Below are 17,883 nucleotides of genomic sequence, written 5' to 3' on the forward strand. Positions count from 1 at the left end.
AGGAAGCAATATCTAACTATTGACTTATAGAGAGTTTCAAGTTATTAATTTCTCCTCCTACAAAGAAACTATCCAATTATCTTTAATAGACATTCGAGATAAAGATCCCAGATTTAATTCAATATCTCCACTTAGTATTATTAATTTTATTTATCAGTTAAATTTCACAAACTTAATTTCGATTCCAGTTATTACCAAGTCATTAAAACTGAATACAAATGTAAATTATTTGGTATTAAATAAATCATATTCATATTCAATTACAGTCGACCCCCCCTATAAGATATAGATACGTTCCAATTTATTAGGAATCCGATTTCTTACAAGTCGTTCCAATCACAGCCCGACACGTGTCAAGTTTACGGACTACGGCTGATTGAAAGGTTTTCTTCCATAAAATTAATCGATTCTACACTAATCCGACTCAACATTTCCAAAATACGTATATTTTTTCGTAGTTTTATAGGAATTGTAATTATAGGGACTGTAATTATAGGGGGGTCGACTGTATATAAAATTCTGTTTATCTGTCAGTTTATTTTTATTTTTATATTATAAGAAATGATAATTTATTAATTATCTTTCTAGTGATTTATATGAAGAAAAACAAAGTGATTTAAGAGAAGAATGTTTAAAGCTGTGGAAGGTAAGTGTTTTAAAATTTTAATATAGGATTGCAAAATTAGGATACAAATGCAGCTCTGAATGAAGCTGGAGTAGGCATGGTCTATAGCTCTTATCAGAGTTGTAGACCATGCTCACAGGAGTGAAAAAGTCAAAAGGAACCAATAGTCTACGTGTGATCCTTCATGAGATAGTCTCCCGAAATTGGCCTATATGGAATTTTGAAAACCCCAGAAAAATGGGGTAAAATTTAAATCCAGGACTATTTCTCAAAACAATGCTAAAAATTGGCCATTTTTCACTTTACTAGAGACTGCTGAAGGTTTGTAAAACATGCAAAATGCCATTGTATCGACTAATTCCGGGAGTCACAATGCACACTTTGTTAAGCTTATTGCATGTTTAACAAGCTGATTTTGGGGGCTATATCTTGCAAAGGCTCACCCATAGATCATCGGTTCCTTTTGACTTTTTTACTCCTACGGGCATGGTCTATGGTTCCATAAGATCCTAACAGCCTCATCCAGCATTGCATTTGTACCTTATTTAGTGCATTAAATGAAATAAGGACAGGTTTAGTTTTGTATTAAAGCAATATATTCTTTTGTTTGCATTTTATGTATTTTTTTAACAGAATAATTATTTAATATTCTTTATTAGCAAATGTACCTATTAATTGTATCAGTTAAATGCAATCATTAATTTTGTTATACTTAAACAACTTCTACTTTTTTTGTTTTCGTCTGTACTGTATTGGTCTAACATACTGTACTGTATACCATTGGTTATATACGGTCACTACACAATGACCATTAGATTAGTATTAAAGAGTAGTAAAGTGATCTAAATGTGATATAATGAATGAAAACTTGGCCTGATAATAGAGAATTCTCAAGACAGAAAAAGATAAAACAATCATCCATCTTATGATTCTGTCAAATAATCAAGCTGGATTTATTATCAGGCTACATTTAGCTAATTAAATATACAAATGCTACACAATTTGGATTGAAGACAGGCAAATACGTCACCCTCTTTTATTAAGTTAATAATTAGAACTAAATAAATAATTTAGAATATTCTAGAAGAAAAGATCGATCTGGAATATGACTCAAACTTGCGACTTCTGCTTACCATATAAATGTGTTAACGATTATGCTAGCCGGACACTCATCTGATCTCCACTTCCAGGTTAAATAAATATAGCAGATTGAAGAATAGGGCTAACTCATTGTGCCAATCAGAGATGACTACACACTAGAGGCCTTTATGGCACTTGGCCAACTTTAAGCTTTAACCTCAGAAACACAAAAGAGAACCAAAACTCTAGCAGAAAATGAATTTCCTGCTGGAGTTTTGGTTCTATTTTGTGTGTCTCTAATATTATATATTATAATTTGAGGTAAAAGCCTATAAACAACACATAAATATTATAATATTTCTGTGTTATTATAAATATTATAATATTTCTGTGTTGTTTATAGGCTTTTACCTCAGCATGGTTTATATGTATATGCATGTATACCGAGCACAAATTAACAGAAGTTACATTTTATAGCTTCCGGATAGAGTAAGATCTGCACCGAATCGATCTGACCCCAAATCGAAATTCTACGAACTGACAAAAGTAAGTCAAATTTTCTTATAAAAATGACATTATTAAAAGTATTTTTTCTTTTGATTGAGAGTAAAATATTATATTATTAATTACTTATTGCTTTTTATATTATATTCAAACTTATATATATTCAATTATATCAATTATTTTCTCATCATAATTTTAGACTTAAATCACCTTGGATTAAAGTCTAAAATAAAGTATAAGTATTAATTTTGTTACCTTCTTGTTGTGGGTTTAACATATACATAAGGTGGCCAAAAAATCAGTTAACTGAAACAAGAACAGTGAATGAATTACCGAAATTGTGATTGCAACTGGCTATAGGCGACTACGGGGGCAGGACATTGCTGCAAGTACTGCGAGACCTTTATATTACATAAATTCTTCAAGGATATATTACATTCCATTGTTTCTAAATAATCAGTTTGATATGAGAGATTACTTTCTGAACTTATAATATAAACTAAGCATTTTTATAACTAGTGTTATTTAAGTATAGTTATGCCCAAAAAGTTCCAGGAATGGGCAGACAAAACAATAAATATCAAGAAGCAATTTTTTTAATAATTTACATGCCTTTTCCCGATAGTAATTGTAGAATTCTCTCGTACACATGCACATAATAGTTATTTAAATTAGCTTCTTTGTATCTGAAAAAGCCAATTTTTCTCAAATTAAAGAAATTGTGAGATTATTTTGAAAAATATCAAAAAATTTCTTTATATCTTAATACATTTTGATTCTTTGACTCAATCCTCAACTTTTTGAACACATCTTGTATTTTATTTATGACCTTTTAGGATCCATCTTGTTACAGAATTGCCTCTAAATAGATTTTAGTGTGTTTCAAAAATATGATTTTGGGTGGATATTAATTAAAATTATTAACATTTTCCGTTTAATTTTTTTGAGTTTATTTTATTATTATAGTACCGAACCAAATATCTGCCTTCCAAAATTCAGAATTACCAGAAAACTGGTTGGTTTTGAATTTGGCAGTTGTAGTTACAGCTGTATCTCGTCACATACCACTTTGTTTTGTTTCTATGGCCTAGGCATCACACAACACTGGTTCCAGTAAGACTGCTGTCTCATGGTATGTTAAAAACAATTCTGTTCTTTACTTTCCATTGTTTATTTTGAAATTTAAGTATATATTTAGCCCACATCCAGAAAACTGGAAAATCCAGACTGCTTCTGATCCCAAGTTTGTCAGATATTTGGTACAGTACTGTATTACCTGACAAAGAAAATTAGTCATAAAATAAAAATGATAAATTATATGTATTTACTTATTTTTACACTTAATTTATGTGATTGGGACAGTTAACACACACATGCAAATCAAATTACGAGGGGTGAATTTCTCAGAAGCCACTTTTCCATTTAGACTAAGTGCCTTAGCACATGCACAGAACATCTTCAAATGTGATTTGGTGAAGTCAGTACGGGCACGTGCATGTACACTACCGTACTAAATATTGTCTTTGCCGATGCGTGCTCAGATTGAAAGTTATTTAATATGTTAAAATGTTAGTATAAGATGGCAGTCTAACTGCCTATCTTTATAAAAAATTATTTTATATTAATTATTAATAATTATCCAAACTATAGTCAAATAATCCAGAAGTTAATAAGATTATTATACAATATTTGGACTCAATTGTTTATTATATGTACAATGATTGGTTAACAGAAATGAAATAGAAAAAAGACAATATCTTAATGCTCGAGATGACAACTTCTAAACTGCATACCGGTACTTATCTTACTTTTGATGGCCATCTGGAGGCATGGGATATACAGTAAGGCAGGTTATGCGAAAGTTTTATATTCACTCTTGCAGTTTTCTGTAGGGTGTCTGCCCAAAATTATGGTAATTGTTTTTATTTTCTATACATTTCTATTCATCAGATGTGTTTCTAGATATGATAATAAATATTATTTTTTTTTTATAAGTTACAAAAACTGACAAAAGACAGAAAGAATAGGTCTGTCTTTAGAAATTAATTACATTAATAATTTTTTTTTTTATAATTTATGAAAGAAGCATTTGAACATAGACAATGACAATTTCTGTAATTATTAATATTAAATAAATGAATAACTATTGCAGATTAGTACATTTAGCTTTCAATCAGGTCTGTTTTTCAGGGCGAAGACACGGCTTACATGACGGGAAAGTTGCAGGAGTTTGAAACGAGCCATTTCAAATTAATTAAGAGCATTCGTGATTATTGTTGCATTGTATCTGGAGTGGAAAAATCAAATAGAATGGACCGAGCATTTTTTCTATCACTTGGAGTAAGAATCTTTTTACATTTTAATGATTTTTTCCATCATATTTTTTTTATGGTATTTTATTTTTGGCTGAAGTTTTGAACACACGAATGTAATCATAATTTAATAATTAGAAATCAGAAATTCCATACTTCAAAAGAGTAGAGCTCACAAGTATCCAAATGAATAAAACCACTGAACATTGGTAGTTGGTTGTGGGTTTGTGCCTATCCAATGGACTGGCTGTGTGGAGTTCTCCAGGTTTTCTTCATATTTGTAACACCTAAATAGAGGACAGATTCCCATAAACGACTTCTCTGGTGGCATTTCCTTCTAGGCAGATCGCCCATGTGTTGCATTGCCACATATGAACAAACCAATCAAAAGAGTAAATCAATTATAGTTTTTGGAATTACACTCATTGATGAAAAACAAGTTATGTACCCAATAAAATTGTCTGATTACTGCAAAACTAAGTACAGTGGGTGATTGGTTAATGAACAGTTCGGACTGTAAACAAATTAGGCAACAAATACTTTCAGGAAAGAGTTTTATGTTCGGACAACAAATACCTCGCAGAACAAACACAAGAAGTGACACTATGTGTAAGATTTGTAGAACTGTATTTTACTGCCATTTATGAACAATTTCTGGAAAGAAACTTTGACAGTTGTATACATAACCTTTTTGTGCATTGGTTGATTTCTGTTCTCTGAATTTTCTGAACTTTTTATTTTAAAAAACTGTTAATGAAAACTGCATCTGAGAAGCAAATATGTACTATTCATTAACAAATAGAGAGATTGCTTTTAGTTTGGATAAAAGAAAGGGAAATGAAAAGAGATGTAACTAGTGTGATTAGCATTCAACAGAAGACTAGAGAAATTTTTGAAGAACTGAAGAAACAAACTTCACATTTGTCACTTGAGGAGATAGAATTCAAGGCCACCACTGGATCATTTGCAAAGTTTAGAAGGAGATCTGGCATTAAACATGTGCTAGTGAAGATGAAGAATCTGAGAAGTTCTAGCTCAAATTTCAAGAATTCACTAAAAAAGAAGGATATTGTTCACAACAAATTTTAAATTGTGATGAAATTGGTTTATTTTGGAAGTGCATGAAAGATGAGAAAAATATTCCTGGGCATAAACTCGTGAAAGACCGATTGATGTTACTTTTGGGAGCTAACACTAGTGGTGATATGAAGCTTAATCCACTTCTTTGTCTATCACTCTGGGAACCCTAGAGCATTCAAAAAATTCCATAATTAAAAAATGGCTGCCAGTGTTGTGGAGATCAAATGAAAGGGCAAGGGTTATGCAGGTTTTTTCAAAGAATGGCTGTTTAAATTTGTACTTCAAGCATAAAGGATTACTTTCAAACCAATGAATTACCATTAAAAGCACTATTGCTATTGGACCAAGACATCCAAAAGACCTTGAAGATGATTTGCTGGAAGACTTTCGTTGGCTGACTGTTCAGTTTCTCCTTCCAAATATCACTTCAATGATTCGGTCAATGGATCAGGAGTTTATTGAATGTTTCAAGAAATTGTACATTCACACACTGTTTTGTTGGTGTTTTGAAACATGCTAGTTCTCAACAATGACATTAAAAACATTTTGTAAAGAAACATTTGATATTCTTGAAGCTATCTGGCTCATTCAAAAGACATGGTCAAAAGTCACTCAATGACAGTTGAATTCAGCTTGGTGAAAGCTGTGTGACATTCAGGGAGACGGAGATGATGCTCCTGAAATGGATGAAATTGTGACAAATGCTAGAGATCTGGAATTGGAGATGAAGATGATACTGAAGATCTCATAATGGACCATGAAAATGATCTTATGCTAGAAGAACTCCAAGAACTCTTGAATGAAGAACAGCAAGATGTGTTTTCTTCTGAAAAAGAAAAAGACGAAAGAGGACCAATGCTGACATCTGCTATTAAAGATCTTTAGAAGAAGTGGGAGGATGTCAGAACAACAATCTTAGAATGGCACCTAAACCAGGTTGAGGCCAATAGCTTGGGGATCTCTACAATGAGAATGCTATTAATCATTTCCAAAAACTCCTGAAGAAGAGAGAAAAGTAATCGACTTTAGACAGATTCTTTAACATCCCACAAATGGAAAAAAAACATGATTGATGAAATGCAAGATTATGTATGCATTATTGTTATTACATATAATTAAATGTAGTAAGAAATTATATAATTTTTTATTTATTTTTCTGAGTCTCCAGAATGAATTAATCAAATTCCTAAATATACCAGAATAAAAATCTATGGTAAATCGATAATTGGTTAACAAACAATTCGGGTAGTGTACATCGTCTTTGAATGGATTATGTCATTAACTAATCATCCACTGTACAGTCAAACCTCTTTTCTGAACTTAATTTGTTCCTAAAAATTGTTTTAATTAAAACCAAAATAAATTTTCCCATAAGAAACAATATAAAATGGATAAATCTGTTCCTGACCCCCAAAACAAAACCTTAGTTTTTACCTTTTTAGCTGTATTTCAAGCATAAAAATGCCTACAAATCAAATGAAATATAATACAGATAATATATTATATCATCTATATATATTAGTGATGCAATGAATAGTATATTCAGCCTCAGTATATTTTATCCTGGCCAAATACCAAATATTTGGCCAGGAATGTGGCTGAATATTCAGCCAAACTATTCGGCTTGATTAACGCACGTACGAAAATTGGCACGTAAACCGCATTATGGCAAGGATCACGCACCCTGCTCTCTATTGGCCCACTGTCACTACATTTCGCCATTTGCGTTGATTCTTGACAGTTGTAGCAGACAGACATAAGTGTTGTGGCAGTATGTGATAAGTGATGATATCAAATGTGGATAACAATGAAATGACCTACACGTGTAAATAATGGAAAAATAACAGAGAAGGACCGCAAAGTGAAAATGTGAAAATAAATATGAAATTGAGTTGATAACATAATAAAACAAGTCAAAGCAGCTTATTGGCACAAAATTCGCGGCTGTCAATGCCAAATAATTGTTCTCATAGACTTTGGAAAGCTAAATGCTTGTAATGAAAGTCACTTAGCATGCAAAAGCCTGGGGCTGTTCAGGCTACCAAGCTGTCTGGAACTTCAGTTATGATAAATAATTTTGTACAATGAAACAAAAAAGTTAATTTAATTTTCAAGTTTATAATAAGGGATGATTTCATNGGAAAGCTAAATGCTTGTAATGAAAGTCACTTAGCATGCAAAAGCCTGGGGCTGTTCAGGCTACCAAGCTGTCTGGAACTTCAGTTATGATAAATAATTTTGTACAATGAAACAAAAAAGTTAATTTAATTTTCAAGTTTATAATAAGGGGATGATTTCATAAAAATGCTTTACAGATCATTAATTATTATTTTATCACATTTTATGACCTAAGTTTTGATCTAATGTGCCCATGCAATAAAAATTTTCAAACAAATTTTTTACCCTTTTTCACCCCTTTAAGGTTGACTTTCATATAATGTTTTCTTAGCATGCCTAAACTTTACAAAAGGAACACACACTCAAACTTTTGTTTCTAGCACCAGTAGTTTTGGCTCTGCATTAATTATCCTATCAGGACTTGTTCTTTTATATACAAGTATATAGATGACTAAACTACATAATAAATAGGTAGTTTTCATTTGATTTGTTACCTTTTTTTGATCTCTTAAAAAAATAACTTAGTTATATTACTTTTCCTTTGATCTTTTACATAAATAAGAAAAAAATTGCACTTTCTCGAAATTGAAATGTATGTTCAGCATTAATAAAAGTTACCAAAATGATTAATTTACTGTGTTTTTGTTATTTCTTACTCCTGTTTTTAGGTATTCAGTATTCAGCCGAATAGTAACCGAATATTCGTTGCATCACTAATATATATATTAATTTAATTTAGATTCAACTGCAGCACATACCAAAAAGTGGAAATACTATCTTCCCCTCATGTGCATTGAAATCTAATTTAAATAGCACCATCATCAATGATTTGCGTCCTGATGTCTAATGATGTGAGGTGATCTCCACACCACTAACACTGAGCCATCGACTTTCTTTAATATAGGAAGTGTAGGGAGTTGACCGTCTCTCTCTAATCTCTGGCTGGCTCTTGAATAGCTTGTCTGTGACTGAGTTATCGTACAGCAATGGACAAATATGAGTTCAAAATTTTGTTCGTGTACTGAATTATTCAAAAAGAGAGGCTTGACTCTATATAGTTATGTCTCCAACAAATATGTAAATGATTACAGTTGTGGTTTGATTGCACATCGGTATTGCAACCAAAATGGAATAAAATTGCTACCCCAGTATCCTGTAATAAGGTTTGCAGAGGCTCACTATGTTCAGAATTTTCAGTGTACTCATTGTTTGGAAGTCTCTGAAAGCCAAGCATGGATGTATGATGCAATAAAAGATATGAGGCATATGCCGACTGACAGAATTTGAGAAAGGCCACATCTTTGGGCTGAGAGAAGCAAGATGGCCATTTTGATAAACATCTGCCATCTGAACAGTACCAATCTAATTGTGAGGTGGTGTTGAAGACAGTGGATGCATGAGACAAGAACAGACAGCTGCAATGATATATGTTCGTCATCCAGGCACAAGTGGAAGCCTTGCTATGGAATCTTGTCTCTACCTGTACTATTGGCAGGAGACTTGCAAAAACAAAGTTGCACAAATGACAATGGCTGCATTTTGCCATTGGTTGGCACCTCATTATTGGCTTCATTTGCAATGGTGCTGTGACAAGAGAAGCACAGACCACTTCAGATGGTAATCTTGAACAACAGATCTTGGTAGTGTTCCACAACAGACGGCCATTGTATTAATATGTGGTAAACCAATGGCGAGCACTTCGGTCCTGCCTTTACCACTGAGTGGCACACTGCCCCCACTACTGGCATGCCAATCTGGAGAACCATCTTGCATGGTAATTAGTCACCCATATTAGTGGTGCAGTGGACGTCAACGACACAGTGGCATGTTTAGGAAGTCCTGCATCATTGTGTATCACGTTTCACAGCAGGTCTACAGACTGCTGTTTTCTGACAAGATAATGCACATTTAACTGGTTCAAATCAATTATGACTGGAGACAAGAATGAATCTTACACTATAACATGACAAGCAAGCATTCGTGGATGAACAAAGGTTGACCAGCTGTTACAAATATCAAAGAAGTGATAGTGCGGAAGGCAATGATGATCTGCATTTTGGTGGGATATACTGAATGGTACACGACATCATTGTGATGGAGGCAGCTCCATCACAATGATGCCGTGACATGTTGCCATAATGTGGGACAGTAGTGTTGGCATCATCACGGTGTGTAATCATGATTATGCCAACACCACTGTCACACAAGAACTCTACAATGAACAACTGGATTAGTCGAACACAAGATCAAAACACTTAAAAGCTGATACAAGCCAACATTAACTTGTATATGCAGAGTTACAAGAAAGCTAAGAGTTACATAATTTTGATTTTTTGTCTTGAAATTAAGTGGCATTGTAACATTTTGAGTAACATTACATTGTTCAAACTCTGTAAGACATGAATTTTAAGGATTTTAATTATCTTTTACAGAGGAGTCATATATTTCGCTGGGACGGAACTCCCAACATCAAGTGGAACAAAGTGGACCTGATCCTGGAGCTGCCTGCGGAAACTTTGGTCTATGCAGAAATTGTTCAAGAACTCAAGGGNGCATTTTGGTGGGATATACTGAATGGTACACGACATCATTGTGATGGAGGCAGCTCCATCACAATGATGCCGTGACATGTTGCCATAATGTGGGACAGTAGTGTTGGCATCATCACGGTGTGTAATCATGATTATGCCAACACCACTGTCACACAAGAACTCTACAATGAACAACTGGATTAGTCGAACACAAGATCAAAACACTTAAAAGCTGATACAAGCCAACATTAACTTGTATATGCAGAGTTACAAGAAAGCTAAGAGTTACATAATTTTGATTTTTTGTCTTGAAATTAAGTGGCATTGTAACATTTTGAGTAACATTACATTGTTCAAACTCTGTAAGACATGAATTTTAAGGATTTTAATTATCTTTTACAGAGGAGTCATATATTTCGCTGGGACGGAACTCCCAACATCAAGTGGAACAAAGTGGACCTGATCCTGGAGCTGCCTGCGGAAACTTTGGTCTATGCAGAAATTGTTCAAGAACTCAAGGGAGAGGTATCTTTTATTACCAGTCAGCGTATATCCAAAATACAAAATTTAAATACCACAAAAACAAAAAATTAATCCAATTAAACGTTTTAGGGAAGAGCGCAGAGAAAAATCAATTCTATGCACTTGATTGATGCCCTGTACCTGGGAGGCATGGACGTGAGAAATCTGCCTTTTACCGAAAGGTGAGCACTTCGTTACACTTACATAAGAGATCTTAATGAAAGGCTCCCTGTTTAATGCTTTTTTGAGCTTTAACAACGGGGATGCATTCTCGTCGTCCTCACATTTGTAGTCTCGCTTAGCTTAGCTTTGGGTGAAAGAACACTTTGCATCTTTCTTTTAGTGTCCAAAGTTAAGTTAGGCCTTGGGCACTTTTACATGCCTTTGGTCAGACAAAGATGGGGGAGAGTCTTGGCAATTGTGCTGCTCTGTCAGGTCATCTTTGCTTAGTCAGAGCCAGCCGGGTTTATTCAATCCCATAACCCCAGCTTTGTCAGAGCATATCAATGCACACAGGCATAGCTACACTGGCAGGTATCTCTAACTGACCCCAGTTAGCTATTCTCATGTAATGTTCCTATAGTTTTGGTGCCTTCTCCCACCTCTCCTCCTCATTTTCACCTATCTGTTAAAATATTCTTTGTTGTTACCACTTCCACTTGTGTATTTCTCAATAATATATCCATTGGACTTTGCATTGCTTTGGGCTTTTTTATTTTAAATTTTATCATAATACTGCTGCCTACAAAAGGTTTTTGAAAAAATTTTTTGGCAGCCATTTCTATTTGTTTCCATACTTAGGATTAGTAAATCAAAATGCATTGTGGGTAATTGTGTATAACTCAAATACAACAGAAGTGGTTTTTTTAACAATTCCTATTGTAAAACTTCGATTGTAGCTATTGAGCCATAGGAAACTTTTCAAAGTCAAATATAAAAAATCCAGCAACGAGTTGGCAACATTTAAAATTGCATGTGTAGTGTCATCTGTTAAGTTTTTAATAATTAAATATNAACTGTATTATTTCACACGGTTATGACTAAAATAAACTAGAATACTTTAATATAAATTTTTATAATGGAAAATTTGAATAATGATGTTTATGAAACGGGCGGTCATAAAGCGAATATATTATAAATGTGAAGTAAATACGTTTAAAAAAATCCAGCAACGAGTTGCGTAACTTTTCAGTAAATATTTGTGCGCCATCTGTTATGATATTTTGTTTAAAATTGTTTTATATTTTTAACTACTGTAAAATGGCAAAAAGCTTAATTTTGAAGGTAGGGACAGATTTTATAAAGAATTGTACATGCTAATAATGAGTAAAATTTTTAACTATTATAAAATGGCAAAAAGCTTAATTTTGAAGGTAGGGACAGATTTTATAAAGAATTGTACATGCTAATAATGAGTAAAATCGTCACTTAGTCTGACCCTACCGGAGATACACACGACCCCCCTTTATCTCCCCACCCTGTGACTTTTAACCACTTGCCGCTCACTGATTAATTAATTTAATGTAATTAAGCATAAAAAATACTTAAAACTAAAAAAAAAACAAAAGAAATGCGTTAATTTTGAAGAAAAAGCTTCAAAGTTTAACTTCCTTTGTCTCGCCTTTCTGCGAAATTTGACACCGACGAGTCATTGTTTACACAGCTGGATGACCTTGAGAACAGCTGGAGTCATATATCCCGGGAGGATAAGGTTTTAAGGTAGGGTGAATACTAGCTGGCCATATATTTTTAAATATTTTAAAAAAATTAAAATTTTAATTGCGATTTCCGATCCCCCAACTTAATTAAACTTATATATAATAAAATGTATTAATTAAAAAAATTAAAAAACTATTGGAGGTCATTTTTGACACCAGAAAGTAACTTTAAATAAATTTACCGAAGTCAAATCCGTGCACTACAACTTTAGAACCATTAATTAAATTTGATTAAAAAAATCCCATTAAAAAACAATTAAGCGTTAATCACGCGTCATTAAAGGTTGATTAAAATCGCGATAAAATTTTTTTGCATGGGTAAAAATTTTTGAAAAAATTTGGAGACTTAAAAAACATTCCAAAAATAAAAAAAAAATCTTTTTTTCGGGGCCAAAAGTTTTCTGTAACACTATGTAACTTGCCCAAGTTAACTCAGGACTGGACGTCTTATGGTTAATTACCAAAATTTAATAGCATCAATTCTCTTAATACAAAAACCTCCTGAAATTTTCAACAAAAAGCACAGGAGTTAAGCTTCAAATAGGGTGAACAAAATCGTGCCCCCTACATTAACATCCATTCATAAAAAACTCCCGAATTTTTTTGCATTTTTTGAAATTTCAAGGTGTCCCAAGTCTAAAAAATGTAAAAATTTGGGGAGGGGTCATTTTTTAACCGATATTTTAATAATAATGTTTTTATCTACCATTTATAAGTTTAAAGTACTTTTAATTTCTTTGCTCTTGACTTTAACGACAGAGGCTGCCATCTTTAATCTTTTTTATCACATCAAAACAATCCTACCCCGCTCGGATTAGTTTGATTACGAAAGTATATGCACCCCTGGTAGTTTGGTTGTGGGTTTGTGCCTGGCCACGTGGGATTTTCCAGGTTTTCTTCATCTTGGTAACACCTATAGTCTGTCTATTGAAAGAATTGACTTGGGTATTAACCAATCAGCATCGACCACCAATTGCTTAGTTGTGACAAGTTACTTCAGGTTTCTTCCTAGTTTGTTAAACACATTACAGTATTATGGGAGTTTCATGTTCTGGTATTGGAACACGAGGTAGTTCACTATATTAGTTGTTAAATGTACAGTACATTCTTTACAATTAATACACACTATAAAAAATTAACACAATTGACAGAAAAGTCGTTCTGCCATCTCGAGAAAATAAAATAAAACTCACATATTGCCTGACATATTAAGCAAAAAATACTGAGTGTTAAGGAATGTGCCGATTGGTTTAACCGAAGTGATGTCATGCATGACGTTGCTCTCAAAATGATTCTTTCCATAGACAATTTATATACATATCTATATATATAACCCATTCAACGGGTATCTGTCTGTCCCGTAACCGTTTGATAACGGACACTAGAGGCGCTCCTATCGTGTGTCATATTTCAAACAATTATATTAACAATTTTAATTCTTATTTAAATTAACAATATAAATTTTTATTATTCATTTGGCCAATAAATTATTATTTGGTCAATATAACAATATAAATAATTCAGTATATTTGTAATAGGAATTTATTATTTCAGGGGCTTATATCTCTAGAAGAGTCACAAGTAGGGGTACGGTTCCTTTGACTTTATTGTTAGTACAGGGGTCATCACCTCTTCATTCAGAGGGTAAATCTTACCATTCGGACTTTAACAGAGCTGTAGAGCATATTGATAGGAACAAAAAAGTCAAAGGAACCATGCCTCATGGAAATTTGTAAAGAACGCCCACTAGGGGGCGTCCCGAGCTACTAATATATATATAACTTGGTAGTGTCGCGTTGCCTTATGCAAACACAAGGAAATTAACTAAAATGGTTTAATGTTACAGAATGGCCATGGCCAAGAAATTAGTCAAGGCTGTATCCAAGCCCAGTCGGCCAGATTTCATTCCCCTCAGGACCAAAGTCGTGTACAGACTGGAAGATATCGATCAAATATTCAGCAGGTGAGTGACAGTGGCAGCAATTGTCCTTTATTTTTCTAGTATAAGGAAGACAAAGGGAAATGTAGCCGTAGATACAGTTCAATAATGCATTTCGAATGGCCAAAAGTTGCGTGCGGTGAGATCATACAGTCCGTCAGTTGAGTGGTAACATCATAGCCTTAATTCTTTTCAAGCACAGTCTGCCTGTGTACTTTGTTTCCAGAAGCCTCTCCTGTTTCTCATCCACTGCGGAGGGTTTATAATTATCAGGTCTCTATCCCTTTCTGTTTGACATTCTCCTGTCAAACTGTGGACGGAATGCCTCCTTGGAGGAGGAAGAGGAGACTTTCCAGGAGTGGAAGAATTATCCGCTGCTCATCTTTTTGACTCCTTGTTCCTGTTCTTGCATTTTTCTCACTCCCCACTCACGGTACATTTTTGTTTTTCTCTTCTTTAGTGCCTGAAAATTGGAGCCTAAAGATTTCTACTAGGTTTGCGCTAGTCGCTAAACCTCGTATCGGGCACACTTTAGTGGGAGAAAGAATTGCTAGCAATGCTTTCACAACTGATACAACAATCGCTGGCACTAGTCAGAGTTAGGTGAAATGTTTTATAAAAGCCCTTCAGTGGTCATTGTTAAACTGATTAGAAATATAAATACGCGTCTTAACCACCAAAACTCCAAACTCCAAGGTGGCCAAGGGAAATGTCATCACAATGCTGGGTTGCAATTTTTAATTTAAAAATAAACTTTCTGTTCTGCTCTTGATTTCCGTGAATTTAATCATGTGATTCCCAATTTCCGCCGGAATTTCTTATACAGTTAATCAAGCCTTCTGTATCCGGTCTCGATTTTCGTCTATTTATAGTCCAATGAGCTAGAATATACTACATAGAATGGGTGACTATGATTACAGTGTTCTTGGTGGCAACAACAGGAACTATCGACCACCATTTTACTTTAAGTCAAAACATCAAAGTCTATATCACGTGTTGTCACTTTAGAATGTATTTTTCTTGTCTAAATCTATATTGTTTTGTTTGCTCCTAGATTTGAGATTTGAGATTTAGGCAATTTGATAAAAGATCTAAATGTGAGATCTGCAGGTTAATTAGATTAATTACTATAAAATATTATAAGAAAGCATTTTATTTCTGATGAAATTTTAACACAAGGATGTACATTTTTCGTTTCCGAGAAAGGGAGGAAACAAATTTCCTTTCTAGACTGACTAAAGTTTAACACACTGTCCTATGACAATGAGTCAGTAACCCAATCATCCCTATAAAAAAAAAGGACAATTTCCCGCCATTTGGGGCAGCAGTTGATGAAAGGTTCAACCTGCCATAGCACTCAGTCTTCGATGGGTCCAAAGTTGCAGATTAATAGATTTCTACAGAAATACTCTAGACAGGACAACCACATAGAAGTTACGCTTCAGGGTTCAGATTCTCCTCTCAATCTCCTCCCACATAAAGATCGTACATCAACCAAAGACAAGAATAAGCCTCCTTTGTGAAGGTAGTATAAATGATAGATTTATGTAAACTCTCTCTTGCACATAAATTAGCATATATTTGATCTCTCAGTATTTTGTAATTGTTTCATTTAACTTTTATTAAATATTATTGTTGTTTTTATAATGGTCCAGTTAATTAGTCTTCACTCATATCGAGAAGTAGACCTATGATTTATATGGACGTCACATATATCTATATATAGAAGTGAATGAGTTAGGGCACATATTCTAATTACCCTAGCTGGTGTTGGGAGACTGTGATTTTATGATCGTTTGTCTCCACCTTTTTTAATAACAACTATAATCTCCATCCTTTGACTATAGTGCTAGTCCAACAGACTAGAAGCTGATTAAGTGATAGAGAGTATATTCAAGACCCTCTACCCCCAGTCAGAATCTCTCACAATTGTTTCATCTTGAATTTAGCTATTTTCTAGATTTTTTTTAATTATTATAAAGAAGGTAAGCTCAGAGTTTAAATGGTAAGTGTAATACTTAACCCTCAATATAACATTTTTATAATCTAAGTACGAGCCTGGTCTTGAAGGGCTTTACTCTCACCATATGATTATTGATAGTGTACTCCGGAGCTAATAATTGTGGGAAATGGAAGAAGTGTTGCATTTTCCTATAAAAAATAGACAAAGAAAATGTGCCAGTAAGTGAGACAGACTGATATGCAGAAACTGCACCATTAGAATGTGTACAAATTGTGCACTATATCCATCATTCTGGATAACAAATGAATTTCTAAACATTCTTAATATATTCTGTAGCAATGTCTTCTTATTTCAAGTAGGTTAAAACTGTTCCTTTCCTTTGAACACTTTTACACAAAACAAATGGCACACTCCCTTGACTAAAAAGAAAATGGCAGACGTGTATTCAATTTTCTTCCAACATGGCATCGTTACAGCCACTCTATGTAGCATAATCTGTCTATGGAAAGAAACGACTTGGGTATTAACCAATGAGCATCAGCCATTGATCGCTTAGTTGTGGCAAGATTACTTCCAGTTTCTTCCTCATTTGTTAAAACATGTCACCGCCATTATAAACAGTATTATGGAAGCTTTATGTTCTGGTATTGGAATTCAAGGAAGTTTGCTATAGTAGTAGTTAAATGCATCATTATTTAGTTAATGAATGAACGGAAAAAGCCATCTAGTGAGAAAAAATATGTCAGGCAATATGTGAATTTTATTTTTACGTGAAAAGTGCTGATTGGTTTAACTGGAGTGACATCACGCATGACGTTGTCAAGTGACTCAAGTCAGTTCTTTCCTTAGACTATAACTCCATCCATGAGACAAATGTATATAGATTGGCCTGCATTTTTCAAATTGCAGCCCTATTACCCTCAATTCGAACTTATTTACGACTCCACCCAATAATCTGCAGTTAGCCACACCTTACCTGTTTCGTATTTTGATTCTCAAAAGTAACACTGTAAGATGTGTTGTAGCACTCATCCAGAAATTTGGCAAAAGCCAGCTAAATTCTTTCTACTGTTTTATTGGTCTACATTCCCCCAAAAAAAAAAATAATAATAATAATAATGATTGTACAATTTACACAAGACGACGTACACGTTAAAAATGTCATTGGTCCACACGATTTCTCTCTCGTCCTTCAGATTAGAGATGAAAGTGGTGAAAGGAAGTAGCGGAATGCCCCGTCTGTGTTACAAAATGGAAGACGAGAGACATTTTCTGCCCACGGGGATGTTTCTCATCAAGACCATCGAAGGTGAGTGAAGTCCTTTTTTTACACGACTCCATGCATTGGTTGCTCCTCTCTCACCTTTTTTCTTCTCCCGCAGATCCTTGGATGACAGCCTTCAGCAGGACCAATAACAGGAGGTACTTCTTTAATTTGGCCAATGGCAAGAGCACTTTCGACGCTCCCGAGGGAGTCTTTTCCAATTTCAA

At 34.0% G+C, this 17,883-nt stretch overlaps 1 protein-coding gene across 1 annotated transcript in view; it reads left to right on the top strand.

Moving 5' to 3' along the window:
* LOC111623980 (cap-specific mRNA (nucleoside-2'-O-)-methyltransferase 1-like) overlaps positions 1–17,883 on the top strand; it is a 59,097-nt gene that overhangs the window by 40,963 nt on the left and 251 nt on the right. The window contains exons 15-22 of the mRNA XM_023366739.1: positions 589–646; positions 2,183–2,251; positions 4,400–4,549; positions 10,653–10,775; positions 10,863–10,954; positions 14,337–14,453; positions 17,589–17,701; positions 17,775–17,883. Coding sequence (XP_023222507.1) covers positions 589–646; positions 2,183–2,251; positions 4,400–4,549; positions 10,653–10,775; positions 10,863–10,954; positions 14,337–14,453; positions 17,589–17,701; positions 17,775–17,883 — 831 coding nt within the window. The remainder of the gene's footprint in view (positions 1–588; positions 647–2,182; positions 2,252–4,399; positions 4,550–10,652; positions 10,776–10,862; positions 10,955–14,336; positions 14,454–17,588; positions 17,702–17,774) is intronic.

Source organism: Centruroides sculpturatus, unplaced genomic scaffold (genome assembly GCF_000671375.1).
Source record: "Centruroides sculpturatus isolate CEXI.00-Female unplaced genomic scaffold, Cexi_2.0 scaffold382, whole genome shotgun sequence".
Lineage (NCBI taxonomy): Eukaryota > Metazoa > Arthropoda > Arachnida > Scorpiones > Buthidae > Centruroides > Centruroides sculpturatus.